We start from the raw sequence: 19142 nt of genomic DNA, 5'->3' as shown, positions 1-19142 counted from the left end.
CTCCCATTTTTCTTGAAATACAGGCCTTGGACCAACCCCATATGTGAGCTGATAAATGACATCTGACAGCCAGCCCAGGCATTGGGGCACAGGAGAGGGTAGGCAGGTGGAGAGCACGCACCTGTCAGGCCACGAGAGTATGGCCTTATGGGTTTTGTATGAAATCCACAGATCCATTATGTTGTGAACAAATCAATTTCTGTAGAGAAGCTGGAAAGTCACATAACACCTGTCTGCCCATCAAATTCAGCCTGTGGCCACCAGCTTACAACCTCTGCTTTGACTCAAAGAAAAAGTCTAATTGTGTTGTAGGAACTCACTTCTCCAGCTCTTTCTTCATGAGACCCAGGTGCACCTCTCCTGTCTCTTAAACTCCTCCATCCCCACCCCCGCCTATCTCGCCCACTCCCATGTGGCCAGTGTAACTGAGAGTCTGGGGTGGTGGAAACTGGTGTCTCCTGAGCGCAACAATCCCCAACTCCCTGCTGAAGTGTCACTGGGAGAGTCACCAGACATCCGCTTGCCCTGGGCCTGCTTTTTTAAACACATCCCCCAGGGTCGTCAAAGGAGGGATGTCTCTTGGATTTTAGGCAAAGTCTGTTTTCCTCTTTACATGTCACTGGGGTCGATCAGGTCGTGAAATTGGTCGCTGGTGTTCATATTGAATTAGGAAGGGGGAGGGGTTGTTGATTCAGTTACCCCAGTTCTCATGATTCATTGGTTTGGTTTTCAGACCTTGAGAGCCTCATGGCCTTTGCTTGATTTGGACACAAGGGGGCATCAAAAAGCTAATATTTGACTCATGATCTTCTGGGCTTCTATTCTGGTCCCCTTTTCTTAAGGTTTCTACTGAGCGCGGGGCCTCCAGATGATGGTCTAAGGCCTCCCCTCATGGAGGCTGAGTAGGGGCTGGAAGTCCAGCTTTTCAGAACTGGTAGGAACCATAGATGTAGTCTTACCTATCCCTTCCTCCTCGCCCTGTCAAAGGCAGGACTAAGGCCGGAATTGTTCACGGTCACTCAGGTGTCGGTGACAGAGCTGGGCCTGGAAGCTGGCTGTCCCATCCCCAGGTCCGTGGTCTTGCGTCTGCTCTTTGAAATGCAGTAGAGAAGAAGAGCACCCTGTGCCCACCCCCCTTCCTGCAGAGCACAGATAGAATCCTTGAGCAACGACTCAGGTGCCCAGAGGGCAGTGGGTACAACAGGAAGTGTCAGAGGTGGGTGGCCAGTTCCTCTCTACAGTGTTTCAAAGGGAGGCTACAGTGGGGCCAGTCCAGCAAGCAAATGTTCCTGGAGCACCTGCCCTGTGCTTGGCTGCTTGCGCAGAGCTCTCACCCGTACCATCTCTTCTCATCTCCATGGCATGATGTGCCTCAGGACATGCCTAACTGTTGGGGAGACGTCAGTGTTAAGCAGACTGGAAGAAACCCTGCAGGAGAGGGGCATGTTAGACTTCTCTGCCTGTCCCCAACTCAGTGCCATGATAATTATCTTAAATTTAGGCAAAATGGTTTAAATGCTGTAGCAGCTGCATGGGAACTTCCTGTTTTACTCTTCTTTTTGTCTAACTTAATGGTTTTCACATTGCATGTGCATAAAAAGCGCTTCTCGGGATTGTGGTCCCCAAACCATGTTCTTGTTCCTTCAGGTGACTTAGGGGACTTTGGAGGTGATTTTTTTTCTCTTGCTCCCTAACTATGAAGCCTAAGTCCTAAGTAAGATGGGGAGCCACCATGCACAGTCCTCTGGATCAGTAGATGAGGACGGGACAGAAGTGATGGGCAGGACAGCAGCAGGGGGTCCCCCATCAGGTGTTGCAACACTGGCTGCATTTGCTTTGTGACAGGGAAGCAGCCTGGCAGGCAAGTGGGTGCAATGGAGATGGTCTAGTGTCAGCAGAGCCTCTGAGAGCGCTGTACCTGGGGCTAGGGAAGAGGCAGGGGGTGGCTGCTATAGGATGTTGCAGCTGACTTGTAACCTGTTGTGCAATAGTATCTACAGACGTCAGTGTAGGGACAGGGAGGTTAAATGCCTTGCAGTGAGCAAGCCCGGGCTCCTCATCCCTGGTTATTGGGCCTCTCGGGCTGGTTATGAGGGCTCTCACGCTGGCCAGAGGCAGCCTCCTGGGGCCCTGTCCTGTTCCATGCTGTTTTTTGTTTTGTTTTGTTTTGTTTTAAATCACTGCTCTGAAATGGAGCAGTGATAAGGCAGCTCACCCTCAGCACACACATGCTAGGTGTGTCACATACACTCAATGACAGAATCAGAAGCCAGGAAAACCTCGATAGACTTTATCAAGAGATAAACTGCACAGATGACTTAGTGGGAGAATTCCAATGCTGTATCCTGGAGTTCTGGACAGGGAGATGTGCTGAATGGCTGCACGTTTCAGGGAGCTGTCTGCGAGCCAAGGGTGTCAAGGCTTCTCTTCCCTTGGCCCAGTCTCTCTCCTGACCCATCTCCCTGCCTCCTGCCATCCCTCTGCTCTGCTTCTAACAGAAAGATTTTCCTAAGGCAGAAAGCTAGCTGTCACTCTCTGCCTAAACTCTGCTATGGCTCCCCACCACCCTCAGGGTATAACCTGAATTTCTCCGCATGACTCTCAGCCTTTCATGATCTGGGGAAAAGTGCCCGGAGTTGAGCAGTCCAGGGCACTTTTGTTTTTTATCTTACGGTGTTCTGTACATTTGATTGATTTGTGCTTTTTTTTTTTTTTTTTTTAAACTACAAGCTGAAAGATTCTTAGCATTAAAATGGAAAGAGGAGTTCCCTTGTGGCACAGTGGGTTAAGGATCCAGCATTGTCAGTGTAGTGGCCTGGGTCACTGCTGTGGCTCAGGTTCGATCCCTGACCTGGGAACTGCCACATGCTACAAGGGCGGGGGTGGCAAAAAAAATGGAGAGAGGAGATCTTGTCTCAGTTTCTACCATCCTTTGATGCCTAAGAGCGTGTCATGACTCATCTTTCGTTTTTCCATCTCTATGCTCTGCATCCTCTTGAGGGTAGTCTCCCTTCCAAAGTGTGATGCAGTCACAGCCCCCAAATGAATTGTTCTTTCAGCAGCCTCTCACCAGAAGCAGGTAGAAACTGCTCCCTCTCCTCATGCACCCGTGCGTCCTGACATATTTAATAATTACACAGGGAAGTCTTCACCAGGGGAGAGGGAGCTTTGCAGAGGGAGCCTGAATTATGCAGGGAGCCTTGGGTTCCTGATGGGCCATAATTCTGCCCTTGGCAGGACGGCTACGAACAGCTCCGGCAGCTCTCCCAGCACGCCATGAAGGGCGTCATCCGCGTGAAGTTTGTCAATGACCTTGGGGTGGACGAGGCGGGGATTGATCAAGACGGCGTTTTCAAGGAGTTCTTGGAAGAGATCATCAAGAGGGTGTTCGACCCAGCGCTCAATCTGTTCAAGGTATTTAAAGGGAGCGGGAGCGTGGCTGACAGTAGCCAGATTGGAGGTGACAGATGAGAAGCGAAGGCCCCGGTTTGCTCGTTGTAAGGCATTTAACCTCTCTGCCCCTGCCCGTCCTTGTGCCTTGCAGACGACCAGTGGGGACGAGAGACTCTACCCTTCGCCCACATCCTACATCCATGAGAATTACCTGCAGCTCTTTGAGTTTGTGGGCAAGATGCTGGGGAAGGCTGTGTACGAGGTAGGCACGCTGACCTGGGATGGAGAAGCACGTGTGCGTCCTGCAGGCTACGTATCCCTGTATGTGACCAGGCCCAGCCATGTCAGCTGTCATTAGGATAGAGTCAAGGAAAGAGGGACAGGAACCAGGAGTACTGGGCAAGAACACACGGCGCTTTCCGCACGTGAGGAGGTGTGGCTGCTGTCCTGTTCACATAAGGCTGGGAGAATCGAGGCTTTGAGAAGTTGCTTGTCCTGTCTCATCACTGTTTAAATGGTAGAACCCAAATTTGACCTCATGCCAGCCTGGGTCCCAAGCCAGCCCCCTGCTCTGCTGGGGGGTGAGGGGTGGTACACCAGGGCCAGGCTCCACGCAGAGGCCTGGTCCATTTGTCTGAGGGCAGCATCTTGTAGGGTGTGATGGTTGTTTTAAAATCTTTGGCTGTTTGAGTGCTTCAAGGTGGGCCCGAGGTGCTGGGGAGATGCCTGCAGACTTGAATGTGAAGGTAGGATGAGCCTCTAGGCCGAGACCTGTCTTCCTGGCTCGGGATGTGACTGCGCGTGCCAGGAGCTTTATTTCTTAAGGCCCCTGTGCTCCTCAGTGAAGTGGGACAGTAAAGCTACCTTCCCGGGTTGCTGCGGAGGGTTAGTGAGTTCATCCAGATAGAACCCCTCCTGTGGTGGCACCAGTCATGGGGGAGGTTGCGGCTACCATCCTCATGTTTATTAGGAGGCAGGATGTCTGAGCTCCTCGGTGTCATGGGGTCAGGGCCGTGAGGACATCCACAGGCTCCTGTCCCTCCTGGCTGAGAACCCTCACCAACTGGCACAACCGCCTCCTGGTGGCACCTGACTCCCCACCCTGAGGGTCCCTGCTCCCTAGGAAGGGGGTAAAGCTTCAACTCAGGCTCTTCAGCAGCCTGTCTTCGTGGGCTTCACAGCAGGCCCCGGAGCCACAGGGGACCATCCCCTCCCCAGGGCCTGGCCCTGCCTGAGCAGCACTCACCTCATGCCTGTCCCAAACCCCAGGGAGCACGCAGCAGCCAGGCTGGGCGGGAGGCCACGTTGGGGGGACATACTGTGACTCTTGGAGGATCCAGCATTCTCTCCGAGGCCCTGGCCCACAGCCTCGGTCCCCGCTGTGATGATACCAGTCCCCATCTGAGTCCAGGCACTCTCCAGCCCTCCTCCTGCCCGGGACTCGCTGAGTGGCCTGGGCTCATTCTCTACACTTCTCTGCATTTGGAGATGTGTACATTCTCCACACATCTGCAACATGGAGACAGTTTCTCATTTGATCCCCTTTTTACAAACAAAAACAAAAAAAACCATGAGGCCCCGCCTGGGCACATGCCACGTTTTCCCTTTCAACAAGTAGCTGTGACGAGACTTGGAGGAGTCCGGGCCAGCTGAAATGCATGACTTCCTGGCTTTTGTGGACGCCCTCCCCGGTTTCCTGGGCCCAGTCTCTGTCTCCTCCCTGTCCAGTAGGTGAGGAGCGGTGTGCGTTAACTCTCGAGATCCTCCAGACCACTCTTCCTCTAAATCTCCCCATTCCGCCCACTTCTCTCCACCCAGTACAATCTCCGCTGTTCCTGGCTGCGTCCCTGCCTCCAGGCCGTCACACAGGAAGTACAGATGCAGCACTTCCCTGCTGAGATCCCTCCCTGCGTTCCCTGCTGCCCTCAGGATAGAATCCAGACTCCAGAGCCTTCGGAGCTTGCTGGTCTGGCCCTGCCGGCCTCCCGGGCCTCATCGCTCCCCACACCACCCCCACCCTCATGCTCCTCTAGGTCTAGCTCAGCTACCTCTTCTTCCTGGAAGTTCTTCCACCCTGCTTTTTCATACATAAAACTGAAGCTGTGCTGGTCCCCTGGGACCGGCACAGGTGCAGAAGCCAGTGTCCCAAGGCCTGGCTGCAGCAGAGCTGGGATTTGATCCCTGAGCTGTGCGGCTGCAAAGTCTGGGCCCTTAACCACCACACCATAACATCCCTGGGAGGGGCTTGACTGTGTTTAAGTGGTAGGGAGGCATTGCTCTCCAGCCTAAAAGTTTAGGCAGTGCCTAGAAATGCCTTTAGCACTCTCGGCGCCCCTCTGCAGCCTGAGGTACCCCAGATGAGATCTCCAGGATGGCATCCTGGGTGACAGTTGGCAGCCTGTCTTCTCTCTCCCAGGGAATTGTGGTAGACGTACCCTTCGCATCCTTCTTCCTGAGCCAGCTGCTCGGGCACCACCACAGCATCTTCTACAGCTCTGTGGATGAGCTGCCTTCTCTGGATTCCGAGTTCTATAAAAACCTCACTTCCATCAAGGTCAGTCTGGAGGGCAGGATGGCTTAGCTGAATGCCTTTGTGAACCCAGCACCGAGAGGCCCTCTGGGGTTGGGCTTTATCCCATTGTTGTCAGGGGGAGGGGATTTCCTACTGTGCCAATGGGGCTCATGCTGGCTCCGTGGCCACCGCAGGCCCTTGTGTCCCCTTCTGAGCCCTTCCTCCTGGGACTAGTGCCCACAGACTCCCTCCTCCAGGGGATGGGTGGCTTTTTCCTTTGCTTCAGGTTGTACAACAGCCACAATGGTAACCATCCAAGTAGACGTCATAGGAGAGGAGTATTAAATTCTTAAAGGATATAGCACTCCCTGGCTCCTACATTGTCCCTTTCTCTGTTGCTTTAGCGGTACGATGGGGACATCGCTGACCTGGGCCTGACACTGTCATACGACGAGGATGTCATGGGTCAGGTAGGTGGGCATCTGTGGCTGAGCTTTCTCCCCTTCCCTTCCTGAGACCTGCTACTCTGGGCGTTTTCAGTCTGTCTGTCCACCCTTCTCCTCTGTCTTACCCAGCCCTTTTCCTGCCCTACCAGGAGGGAAGGTGCGTCCCTCCCCTTTCCCAGGTGACCCAGCTTTGCCTGCCCACTCTCCACCCCCGAGCTCCCACAGAGACCCCGTTCTGCTTCAAGTGCACTTTAGGGTCATTCCCCGTGAAAGCTCTGGCACCGGCTTTGTAACACTGATTGTTGTTACCATGGGGAGGATTAGCTGTCACAAACAGGATTGTGACTTAAAGAGGGAGAAGAAGCCACCCGGCAGGAAGGGCCTCCAGCAGAACCCTGTCCTTGCTCCTTCTCATCGTGGAGAGCAGAGCAGGGAGAAAAGACCCTTGTAGTTGTGGCAGCAGAGGGGCCTTCCCAGACTTTCAATTTCCTGCTTTTCTCTAAAGGGCTCCCAGCCCCTCCACTTGCACCACCTGCACGAGTCCTTGTGCACACAGTCTGAGGGCAGCTGCCCGGAGCCTCAGACAGGTCCCTCAGTCTCCCTGAACCAACTTTCCTTATCTCAACAAGTGCCACCTGCCAAATATGAGTCTGTACTGGTGCCAGTGTCACTGGACACTCTCCAGATGCCTGCACACCCCATGCCCCTCCTGAAGAGCCATGATGGCACAGTGGGGCCCTGAGGGGCCTGTGAGGGAGACGCCTACCTTAGTTGTGTTAACCCCAGCCTTCCCCAGCTCATTTGGTCACAGAACTGCTCCCAAAGAGGGCACGGCATCTCACAGGGTCTGTCTGGATAACGGGGCCCAGACCAGGGATTCCCTGGAGCCTTCGTGGGCAGTTCCTAAGGGCCCACGCAGCTTTAAAATCCTGCAGCGTGCTGAGATGTGATAACAGTGGGACCAAAGGCTGCTGTTTTTCCTTTTTCCATCTTTACAGTTGCAGTATATTATGTTAATAGAATTTCTTTTAAAATTATAGAGGGTGACCCACAGAAGTTCCTGAAGTTAAGGAAAGCAGTTGGTTCTATAGCATTTTGGAATCATTAATCAGATTTTCAGACTTCCTTCCAATATTCTTCATTTTCCGTCCTGCCTATAAAACGAACACAAACTTCTAACCAAAAATTCAGCTACAAGAAGAGTATAAAGGTGAAAATGAAATGGTGCCAGTGCCCAGGGAGGCCCTGTTAACTTGTGGCCCAATCCTTTACAGGCTTTTTCTCCCTGGGTGTGTGTATAATTTTTTGTACAAATGATACCATACCACACGTGGTGCTCTGTAATCTGCTTTTCCCCCACCTTTGCAAGAAATAAACATTTTTGGAGTTCCCGTAGTGGCTCAGCGGTTAACGAACCCAACTAGCATCCATGAGGACATGGGTTCAATCCCTGGCTTCACTCAGTGGGTTAAGGATCTGGTGTTGCCATGAGCTGTGGTGTAGGTCACAGATGCTACTCCGATCTGGCACTGCCTTGACTGTGGCATAGGCCTGGGGCTTCAGCTCCAATTTGACCCCTAGCCTGGGAACCTCCGTTTGCCATGGGTGTGGCCCTAAAAAGACAAAAAACAAACAGAAATAAACATTTTCAGCATATTTTTAAATCATGGCACCATAGTCCAGGGTATTGTTGTGCCAGCATTTTCTAACAGTCTTCCTGTGCTCTTCATGGCCAACATATCCCCCTCCACGGCACCCCAAAGCCTCAGTACAAACCTTTGAACAAGGATCAGGTAAGAAGGGACCTTTCCTATTGATCCTGCAGGGCCTGCTTGTTGATATTTAAGTCCGGCGTTTTGTGAAAATGATTGTTCCCAAACATGTCTCGTCTTCACTCCGTCATTATTATGGATGTTGGTTGGCGTCGGGCCCTTTCATCTTCAGGAAGCTTTATTTCCTCATTAGGATTCTCTCGAGTAATTGTTCCCCTTCCTCTCCCCCAGCTTGTTTGCCATGAACTGATTCCTGGAGGGAAGACCATTCCTGTTACAAATGAAAATAAGTGAGTATAGCAATTAGATTTTTAAGGTCACCACTTGAAAAGACTTCATTCTGGCTCTCCGGGCTGACTTTGAGAATTTATTAAGATAGATTGAAGTAGAAAGAGGCCATAAATATCATAATGGAATTTACTGGTTACAGTTCATAGGCCGAAATTGTATTAAATTCGATTTGCAAAATAAGAATTGACCATTTATTTTTTGCAGCAGCACTTCTAAGGTCAGAGGCACCCGGGCTGCACTGTTCCTAGGAATATAATGACGTCTCTCGATGCAGACCGATGGCTCCAGAGCCCTTCGGGCGCACGGTCCTGAACCAGAGGGCACAGGGCAGAAGGACACCTTGGAGGGGCAGGTCATTTTGGAGTGAGGGCACGTGGCAGTTGTTTCAAACACTGTTCTTGAGAAGACACAGTGGTGAATTCAGATGCAGTCTCCCTTAGACACAGGGAGACTCTGAGGCCCAGCAGCTATTGTCACAGATAACAGGCTTTTAGGATTCTATCGTAAATATCAACCTCTTTGGTCCCTCAAAGCAAAGCCCCTCTGTGCATGTCTCTACCCAGCTCTGCTCTCACCTGATTAAACAGCAGGACCTGGCACAAGGAGTAGATACTGACCCTTTTGTCAGTCTCTGTCTTCTGCCACCAGGCTCAGCTGAGCATCTGAACTGTTCATCTGAGCATCACTCTCTTCAGTGACAGGTGAGAGCTTAGTCCTACCCAGCGAATCTTTTGGATCAGATGCACGTCCCAGCCCAGTGTCCCCGGGCATCACATCGTTCTCTTGGGTCACATCAGTCAGTCCATGTGCTTGGGGAGCTTTTATTTAGACTCTCCGGAGAGTCAGGAGAACAGACCCAATTCCCATCATGATTGAAATACAGCAGTTTTGACTCTTGGTCAGAGTGTGTTAGTGTGACTGCTGAAAAAGAACGGGAACACAGGTTATGAGGAAGCCGCCTGGGGGTGTCCGAGAGCAGAGTGGATCCTGTGCACACCCACCGGGTGCTGATCACTACCCCTTCAGAGGGATGGGCACCCGTAGAGTACCCTCCAGGATGTCTGGCTCAAAGGAGGGCCTTAATGAATGAAAGCAGTGATGGTCACCATCATCAGATATGTCACCCTTGGATTGGCCCTGATCTGCCAGGCATTATGGCTCCAGGTGACAGTGGGAGCTGTATGTTTAACAGCCAGAACAGCTGCATTGATGCAGCCTATGGAGTGAGGTTCCTCTCCTGCCTGGAAACCTACGTGGAAAGTCATTTCACAAACTAGTATGTGTTCTTAGCATTAAACTTCACTATAAGTGCAAGGGTATTCAGTTCTGCAGACTCTCCTAAAAGGCCTGGCAACTCCCATTCTCTCTCTTACACGGTGACCTTTGATCTTGCACTTCCGGGTGTCAAGATGGGAAAGTCTCCCAGGCTCCCTCTCTCTCTCTTAGTAATCTACTTCAGAGCAAACATGAAAGGAGTAGCAGTGATAGAGAAAGTTGTGTTACATATATCAATGTGCAGGTTTGCGGGTCTGAGCATTGTGGGGGAGAATAGATTTATTTGGACTGTACTCATTTGGAATTTTGAAAGTCATACCTGGGCTGGGCTCCAGTTCTTTATATTGGAGTAAATGGTTTGCTAATCAGCAATTCTGGCAAGCCTGTTGGAACGTATTTGTCCTGGTTTGAAGCATCGTGTGGTATCCTGCAGCTGTAGATGAGCTTCCCGTGTTCCTAAAAGCAGACCCGGAAGACCATCTGCTTGGAGCCATCCAGCCTCAGTGCTCTGATTCCTAATCGTCAGCCAGCTGCATGTGGTTACTTTTTTGTAGCCTAGACTCCTTGTTCAGTCTAGCAAGGTTTTGACTGAAGTTTCAACAGGAAACAGTTTTTCTCTGGAGGACAGAGTAATATCTTGATTGGCTTAATGTCCAAAAGGACGAAATTAACTAAAAAGTCCTTTTGTACTAAGAAAGGCCCTCTCCTTATCTGGAGAATGTCTCACTTTGATTCTTTTTTTTTTTTTTTTTTTGTCTTTTTAGGGCCACACCCGAGGTGTATGGAAGTTCCCAGGCTAGGGGTCGAATTGGAGCTACAGCTGCCAGCCTACACCACAGCAACTTGGGATCCAAGCCGAGTCTACAGTCTACACTGCAGCTCACGGCAACTCAGGATCCTTAACCCACTGAGCGAGGCCAGGGTTCTAACCTGAATCCTCATGGATACTAGTCGGATTCATTACTGCTGAGCCCCAGTGGGAACTCCTCACTTTGATTCTTGACAGTGGGGTGGTATCCCAATGTCTGACCCACTGGCTTTGGAGAGGGGTGCAGGAAGTGATGTCCTCGACACCTTGACAGTGGCACGCCTATTGGGAGAGTTGTCGTTGCAGTTGTTCTGCTGCAATGCTCTGGTGCTATTTGTGTTCTTGTGAAGTGGTTCAGAACGGACTGGACTCATCTTTCAGCCCATTGGCACCCAGCTGCCCTGTGCTTTTAATTTCCATTGTTTTCTCTCATTGGCAACAGAATTAGCTACATCCATCTGATGGCCCACTTTCGGATGCACACCCAAATCAAGAACCAGACAGCTGCCCTCATTAGCGGATTCCGTTCCATCATCAAACCTGAGTGGACCCGGATGTTTTCGACCCCTGAGCTACAGCGACTCATTTCGGGAGACAATGCTGAGATCGATCTGGAAGATTTAAAGTAAGGAGCGAGGAGGTTCCCGTTGTGGTGCAGCAGTAATGAGCCCGACTAGTATCCATGAGGATGCGGGTCCCATCCCTGGCCTCACTCAGTGGGTTAAGGATCCAGCATTGCCATGAGCTGTGGTGTAGGTTGCAGATGTGGCTTGGATCCCATGTTGCTGTGGCTGTGGCATAGGCTAGTAGCTGCAGCTCCAATTCAACCCCTAGCCTGAGAACTTCCATATGCCGCAAATACAGCCCTATAAAGAAAAAATAAAGTAAGGAGTGAATACAGGAGTAAGGGTGAAATCCTTAAGGCCTCCTAGAAAGCAAGCTGCTTTTTTGCTGGGTGCTTTTTGGAGCGTTTTCAGGGTCCCATCTCCAGATGGACTTTTCCTCCCTGATCTCTGGCTGAATTGCTTTGGAAGAAAAGCTCAACCCTTAGCCTGCCTAGAGACTGAGAAGTAGAAGCAGTTCTTGAGGTCTCTTGGGCTCTCTGATGTCCCATGACATGGTGGGGCAGGGTCTCCTGTCGGCCTTGGCTGGGGACCAGCAGCGCTAGGGCCATAACTCTCCACCCATTTAGTTTCCACGGGCCTGGGTTATTGAGCCATGAACTTCTGGCTTAAGAGAAGTTAGTCATCACCCGGAGTTGGTGACTCTTGTCTAAATTCTGTGCCTGCGTCTGCCAGCGCTCACCAGAACATGTGGCTGAGTCCTTGTCTGCACTGTTTTTAGGAAGCACACGGTGTACTACGGCGGTTTCCATGGAAGCCACAGGGTCATTATCTGGCTCTGGGATATCCTGGCCTCTGACTTCACACCCGACGAAAGAGCCATGTTTCTGAAGGTATTTAATGCCTTACTTGTGCATGTGTTCATGTGTAAAGATGCTCTCATAAACCCAGAAAGCCAGTAGGTGTGATCTTTTACACTGGGAAAAAAATAACATTATCAGGAGAACTTTGTATTGTCAGCATATCCTCTTCCGGAGGAGGGCTACCCAGAGGTAGGGTAGGGTGCCAGAGAGAGGGGCTTGAGGGCACAGCTGAGTCTCGTGAGCCATAGCCTGCTGTGCCCACTACAGACAGGCTGCCCTGGAGGCCTGCCCATGGGGCTCAGCACCACCCTGTCTTCCTTTCCCAGCACTGGTCTTGCTAACATCTCATTTCTTGTGCTCTTCACTGTGGAAGTAAACAGTATTTTTTAGGTTACCTTTGGAAAATACAGGCAAGCAAACTTTTAAACAATCCCAGTTCCTACAGTGTAGGACTTAAACAGTTTCTATTCTCTTCCCCAGGGGCTACCTCTGTGCACCCTCTTTCTCAGCAGTGTGGAATATGCAAACCACATACACACAGTGTCCCAGTAAAACACGCATCATCAAGTGGGCTACTGTCAATGTATGTTTTGTGTAAATAGAGTGGTGGATGTTAACCAGTTCACCTGTACTGTGTCTTTAAAGTATACACGTTCAAAATGTCCCCCCAGTACCACTCTTGTTTCTTGTTGCTGCCATCAGCACAGTGTTTCATAGGGTACTGTGTGTGCCATGTACGTGCATGTTTTTATAAAATGGAATCCTGTCACTTTGCTACCTGAGCTTCTATTTGATTTTTCTATGATGACCATTTTGCAGTACTCTGGGGGTAAATTTAAGTGCCTTGAAACATCATCCCTTGGGGCATTTGGGTTTCTAGAATAGTCTTCTGTGACCTCAGTTGTTACAGCAACATGGACAGTGTCACCACCACCTGAAGTGGCAGTGGGTTCTCTTTCTCCTCGACCTGTAGTCCTGAGGAGAGTTTGCTCCTGTCAAGGAAGCCCTTGCTGCAGTGCACAGTTGCAGAGATGCACTGGTTGTGCCTATAGGTTTTAAGGGACTCAGATTGGGCAGGCAGACCTAATTCCAGAAGTTAATTCTCAGGAGTTCCCGCTGTGGCTCAGCAGGTTAAGAACCCAGCTAGTATCCATGAGGATGTGGTTTCAGTCCTTGGCCTCACTCAGTGGGTTAAGGATCCAGTGTTGCTGTGAGCTGTGGTGTAGGTTACAGATGCATTTCGAATCTGGCGTGGCTGTGGCTGTGGTGTAGGCTGGCGGCCACAGCTCTGATTAGACCCCTAGCCTGGGAACCTCCATATGCTGCAGGTATGGGATCTGAAAAGAAAAAAGAAAAAGAAAAAAAAGTTCTCAAGAGAATTGTTCTGGTTTTTCCATCACGGCCTCTTGTAGGCTGAACCTCTGCCCCCCTTAGGGCCACTCACTTCCCTCTCCTAGACAGAGAGGAAAGCTGGTCTCTAACTGCACCGTTATCACCCCCACAGCAGGCATATTATATCTTTGGGTTTCTTTTTTTTTTTTTTTTTTTGGCTTTTTGCCTTTTCTAGGGCCGCTCCTAGGTTCCCAGGCTAGGGGTCGAATCAGAGCTGTAGCCACCAGTCTAGCCAGAGCCACAGCAACACGGGATCTGAGCTGCATCTGCAAACTACGCCACAGCTCACGGCAATGCCTGATCCTTAACCCACTGAGCAAGGCCAGGGATCGAACCCGCAACGTCATGGTTCCTAGTCGGATTTGTTAACCACTGGGCCACAACGGGAACTCCTATCTTTGGGTTTCTTGTCACACCCGCAGGTCCTCATCCTGTACCTGCCCTTTTCTTCAGCTGCAGATAGAACTGTTGTACAGGAGCGTGCATGACTGTGCTTTCTCTAAATGTAATGACAGCAGGGCCCCTCGGTGCCCCCTGCCCCATTGTCCTACTTCCCCTGAGGGGCAGCCACCCCCCTCCCTGGACCAGCACTGGCAGGTGGGCGGCTGGCAGCAGGCCTCAGCAGCCTGACCTGGAGGGACGCAGACTCTCCCCGTCCTTAGAATAGGTAGAATAGGTCAAATAACACGGTGCCTGGGGAGAGATTAGATGAAGTTGGTTCACAGAGGACCCGTGCAGTGTAGAAATGTTTCTAAATAGGATCTGCAGCCACAGTTTTTCTGGTGGAACATAGAGTGTATTAGGAAAGTAATATATCTTGTTAGTACTTTTGTAGAAACAGTTTTTTAAAGCATGACATAAACTTTCTAGATGGTCTCAGGAATCTCACTACCATTTATAACATTGTTTAAATGGTAATATTTATTTTGAGACCCAAACGCTCAGCTTGCCATGGAATTTTGAATCACAGCCCATGTTGCAAGGGGCAGGTTCCCAGGTCCCCTAGAGAAGGGGGAGCACTGAGGCTAATGTTGAACTAAAGAAAGCGAGGGGTTTCTCAGGACTTCCCTGTGCGATTTTATCACTTGGGTTTTCTGGTGGGTCAGCTGTCTGTCTGGGCAGGAGCTAGTGGTTTGGGGAAATGATGCAGGTGCCACTGGCTGCCCACAGGCCCAACTGGGGGTTGTCTGGTACCTTGGTCTGCCCCTCGGCCTCACTGGCTGCCACAGCCTGGTCTTTGTCAGCCTGCTGAGGACATTGAGTTGCCCAAGGGGCCCAGAGGCAGGCTCACGGAGACTGCTGGGTGCTCAGGGAAGGCACTGCGTGGCTGAAGAGCCAGATGTGGAGTGAGTACTTGGGGTAGCAGTGTCAGCTGCACTCGGGGTCCCTGCGCCCAGCTCCGGCCTCTCGCTGCCCCACCGGCCCATGCCTCTCACCCCCAGCCCTCTCACTGAGTCATCTCCCTAAGGGCGGGCACCAGTCAGCCCTGTCCCTGCCTCTGCCTTGTGTTGCAGTTTGTGACCAGCTGCTCCAGGCCCCCGCTCCTGGGCTTCGCCTACCTCAAGCCTCCCTTCTCCATCCGCTGTGTGGAAGTGTCCGATGATCAGGTACCACTGCCAGGGAGGGGTTGTCTGCTATGCCTGCTGGGTGGGGTGCGCATGCCACTGTGTGCCCAAGTGGGCACCCAGAGAGGTGGGCTGCTCTACGACCTCACCTCTCCTGGGGGTCCCTTGCTCAATACTCCCCTCAGGGGAGAATACGTGGGGGGCGTTTTTCTAGCTGCTGATTCAGCAGGGGTTCCAGGGCTTCGAGGAATTTGTGGGTGAGCTGAGGACGTGGCTTCAGAATTGGACAAGCATAGGCCCAGCATCCACCCCTCCACCTGCCACGGTGCATGCCTGGGCAGGTGGCCTTATTTCCTCCTCTGTAAGGAAGGGCAGCTCCAGGGGTCACCATGTCCTATGTCCATGAACCTGACTCTAGTGGGTGCTCAGGTGGTGGCTGTTGTAAGTTTCTTGCCCCATGAAAACCCAGTGGCCTTTGAGTATAGCGGCCTTCCTCAAAGCCGGTCCCTCCTCCTAGGTGACAGATGATCCTCAACCCCTGACTCAAGGGAGCTGCCCCCGGCCGCAGCACCGGCGAGGTCAGGGAGGAAATGTTAGGCTGCATGAAGAAATGTTTGCTCCTGAAATATGTTTACAGTGTTCCAGCTCTTTGCAGATGGGCTCACTGATAACTAGCGGTTAACCAGAAGGCCTGGGTCCCAGTGCCGCTTAGTGCAGGCCTCCCATGCGGGACCCGAGGAGCCAGGCTTTCTTCTCCTTCCCGGGCACCCCCCCAACCCGAGGCTGTGGGGTCTGCTTGCAGGACACTGGGGACACCCTGGGCAGCGTCCTCCGCGGCTTCTTCACCATCCGCAAGCGGGAGCCGGGCGGCCGCCTGCCCACTTCCTCCACCTGCTTCAACCTGCTGAAGCTGCCCAACTACAGCAAGAAGAGTGTCCTCCGGGAGAAGCTGCGCTATGCCATCAGCATGAACACGGGCTTCGAGCTCTCCTAGCTCCTGCCTCGGCTCGCCGCCTGCCCTCGCAGACTCCCTGCTGCCAGGGACCCTTTCCTGGGAGGTGACATTTCCCCTGGGAGTGAGATGGACATGCCAGGGGGTAGCAGCCCCCAGACCCTCTCTACAGCCATGAGACTCCCCTGTGGCCTCAAGAACTTTGTGGATGCATATGATGACGCTCCACAGCCTTCCCGGAGTGACACTAGCGGGAAGGGGGTGTTGAGAATAAACCTCCAGGTTCCGCCAGCCTTGGTCCTTCTTTCCTGCCCTCCAGTGGCCTGAAGCCCAGGCCTGTGGTAACAGCAGGGCTTCTCTTTTTGATAGTTTGATCTTTTTGTGAGTGTTTTTGTTCTTAACTTTCTGAGTGAGCTGTGCATGAACAAGTCCCAGGAACTCCAAGATTCCAGAGTGGTTTTCAGGACATGGGCCCGAGGGCATGAAGCCAACCAAGCGTGAGATGCTCTCCTTCCGTTTCTGAAAACTCTTTACTCAGGTAAGGCCTCGCCAAGCCTCTCTGCACCCTCCGTCCCGGCCACCGCAGCCTCTCTCCAGACGGCCAGGTCCACCTGTCCCTGCCGCGGCTAAGGCGCCTGCTGGGGGCCATGGAGCACGGGAAGTTCGGGGCGCTGCTCCCACCGCAGAGCCACACATTCCACGTGGCAGTGGTCCCCCTGTCCCCTCGGCTGCCCAAGTCCTCGGCACAGGCTGCCAGTGAGCCTCCACCATCTTGGGCACTCACGTTGGCATCCTGGGCTTGGGAGAAAAACCCTGCTGGCCCTTAAGGGCAGCTCCATTTCCAGAAGGCCTGGCCGTTACTCAAAGCCAGTCGATTCCCGAGGCTGCACGTGCTCACAGCAGCTTTCCCCTGCTTGTTGGCTGCGCTTGCTGTCTAGGAAGGAACAAACACCAGCGGAAGGAACCTGTCCCGCCTGGGCAGTGGCTTTACTCCGTAGATTGTAAAAGTCCCCAGAACCCCGAGTTTTGCTTCTGCCCCTCCTCAGAACCAGGAACCCTTTGCACTGACAGAGGCTCATGGGCCCTCTGGGTTGGGTTTTTAGTTTTTTTACTTCATTTTCTCTCCCAACCCATTGTGCTCTTCGGCCACCATTCTTCACCTTTATCATGAGAACTGTACTCTAAACCCAGGGAATTGAGGCAGAGGCCGTGTTAGTGGTCTGTGTTGACAGCCGTCCACCCTCACCCACCTCATCACACTCTGGTGCGTCCCCACTACCCAGATTGAAGCCAGACCAGAGGCCAGGAGTGCCCGATCGATCCCTCCTCTGCCCTGTGGAGCCAGCAGAGGGCTCGCAGCTCTCTTCCTGGCAGCAGAACCCCTTCCAGGAAGGACCGTCATGTTGGCGGCATAGCAGGCAGGCCCTGTTTCCATGGCGTCCGGCAGAGGGTTTTGGCCAGGTGCTGGCATCCTGCCCAGGCCCAAGCCAGTGATGTTAGAGCCCCAGGCTTCTAGAAAACAGTGTGTGCTTCACCTTGATGGAAAAATGGCCAGGAATTTAAAGACAGACAGGTCTTATAATTGTTATTTAAGATAGTTGGTAACCTCTGATTCTGTGGACTTGCCACTACCTGTAAACAGTCGATTCCTCTGAAAATGTCTTCTGAACATGTGTGTCATGCACTGGGCAGGGTGGTATGTTTATGCTGGTGCCCAGATGATTGTCAACGTGCACAGAGAGGTTGGATCTCATCATGATTGTTATTCCCTAAGAATCAGTGAGTGTGGGATCGCAGAGAGCGTGGCTTCTAAGCACCACCAACAACTTTGTGCTTTTGATGGGGAGGGGTAGTTTTTACCTTCACTGAACTTCTCTTCAACAGCTGGAAGATTGCACTGTCGAAAACACTGAATCTGTACTTTTCTAGCTGGTGTTCATGGACACCACGGTGGCTCTTGATGGCTTTAAAAAGTTGTGGGGACGCATTGTTTGTTTTCATAGATAACTTATGGATTAAAACGTGATCAAAGGCTTTATTAAATTTGTACTTCAGCGCACAGTGGCCGTGTTCTTTTTATGTCAAGAAGGAACACTTTCTGACCAAGTGCCTGGAGAGCTCACGATGGGGCGTCTGGGGCCTGAGGAGCCCAGAGGCTCTCACAGTGGGAAGAGGATGCGGAGAATAATGCAGCAGACGGCCGAGGCTCACTGCTTCACCAGGGTCAGCGGTGGTTCATAGTTTGTCATATGACGTTTGTCACCTTTCAGGTAAAGCTAAAGCCCCTTTAAGCACCCTCCACGTGCCCTGTCCTGTCTGCACTTCCCAGGGGTAGCCATCACCCAGGATCACACCTTTTCCATGATAATGTACGTAAAAAGGCGATAGGTATTTCTGAAAATAACCCGGATAATTCAAAAGTGTTTGAAGTCAGATTTTACAGCTCTCTTCCCTTACTGAGGATCATATTTGCAGGATGCCCCAGTCATGTCTCTTTCTGTTACTCAAGCCCCAGTTTACACTCAGCAGAAAACCCATCTCAACCCTGCCAGTTTTTCTACCTCCCTCGTCGGTGGCCTTGGCCCTCAGCCACAGCAACTGAAGTCCCCTGTGAGTTCTCGCTGCCTCCCCTGGCCCAGGGGGCACCTGAGGATCTGAGCGTCAGGAAAGAAGTCTCAAGGTCTGACAGGCTCTCTTCCAACCCGTTGGGCGCCCTGGCTCCCAAGAGGACTTTGTGCATGCTGGGCTCCCTCCCGAAGAGCGTCTGTGTCCTGCAAAGAGAAAAATACTGCAGTCTCCCAAACCAAGTAGGGTCTCCAGTGGGAAACACACCCCCTAAAAAACCAAAGCCTCAATCTGTGATATTTTGGCTTTTAATTACAAGTTAGCACTGCAAAGAGAAAGCTTATCTTCATAACGTGGACAAATAAGTGGATTTTTTAAAACTCTCATTTAAAAAGAGGACAGGCGTTCCCGTCGTGGCGCAGTGGTTAACGAATCCGACTACGAACCATGAGGTTGCGGGTTCGGTCCCTGCACTTGCTCAGTGGGTTAACGATCCGGCGTTGCTGTGGGCTGTGGTGTAGGTTGCAGACGCGGCTCGGATCCCACGTTGCTGTGGCTCTGGCGTAGGCCAGTGGCTACAGCTCCGATTCGACCCCTAGCCTGGGAACCTCCATATGCCGCGGGAGCGGCCCAAGAAATAGCAAAAAGACAAAAAAAAAAAGGAGGACAATTTTAATACACTGACAGAACTTGCCAGTGTCTAAGAATATTTAGGTGGAACACAATTTGAGAAACACCAGTGGTT

General features: G+C 52.0%; 1 protein-coding gene across 20 annotated transcripts in view; it reads left to right on the top strand.

The window, feature by feature from the left end:
- UBE3B (ubiquitin protein ligase E3B) overlaps positions 1 to 17893 on the top strand; it is a 59515-nt gene extending 41622 nt beyond the window's left edge. For 19 of the 20 annotated variants that reach the window (XM_005670735.3, XM_005670732.3, XM_021073732.1 and 16 more), the window contains 9 exons: positions 3238 to 3414; positions 3545 to 3655; positions 5810 to 5947; positions 6310 to 6375; positions 8355 to 8413; positions 10940 to 11122; positions 11842 to 11953; positions 14830 to 14922; positions 15683 to 17893. In XM_005670735.3, the coding sequence (XP_005670792.1) occupies positions 3238 to 3414; positions 3545 to 3655; positions 5810 to 5947; positions 6310 to 6375; positions 8355 to 8413; positions 10940 to 11122; positions 11842 to 11953; positions 14830 to 14922; positions 15683 to 15874 (1131 nt within the window). In that variant the 3' untranslated portion in view covers positions 15875 to 17893. Of the gene's footprint in view, positions 1 to 3237; positions 3415 to 3544; positions 3656 to 5211; positions 5948 to 6309; positions 6376 to 8354; positions 8414 to 10939; positions 11123 to 11841; positions 11954 to 14829; positions 14923 to 15682 lie in introns of all 20 variants that reach the window. The other variant, XR_002338835.1, reaches the window with a different exon arrangement.

This window comes from Sus scrofa, chromosome 14 (assembly GCF_000003025.6).
Source record: "Sus scrofa isolate TJ Tabasco breed Duroc chromosome 14, Sscrofa11.1, whole genome shotgun sequence".
NCBI lineage: Eukaryota > Metazoa > Chordata > Mammalia > Artiodactyla > Suidae > Sus > Sus scrofa.
This window is presented reverse-complemented; position numbering and strand designations above follow the sequence as displayed.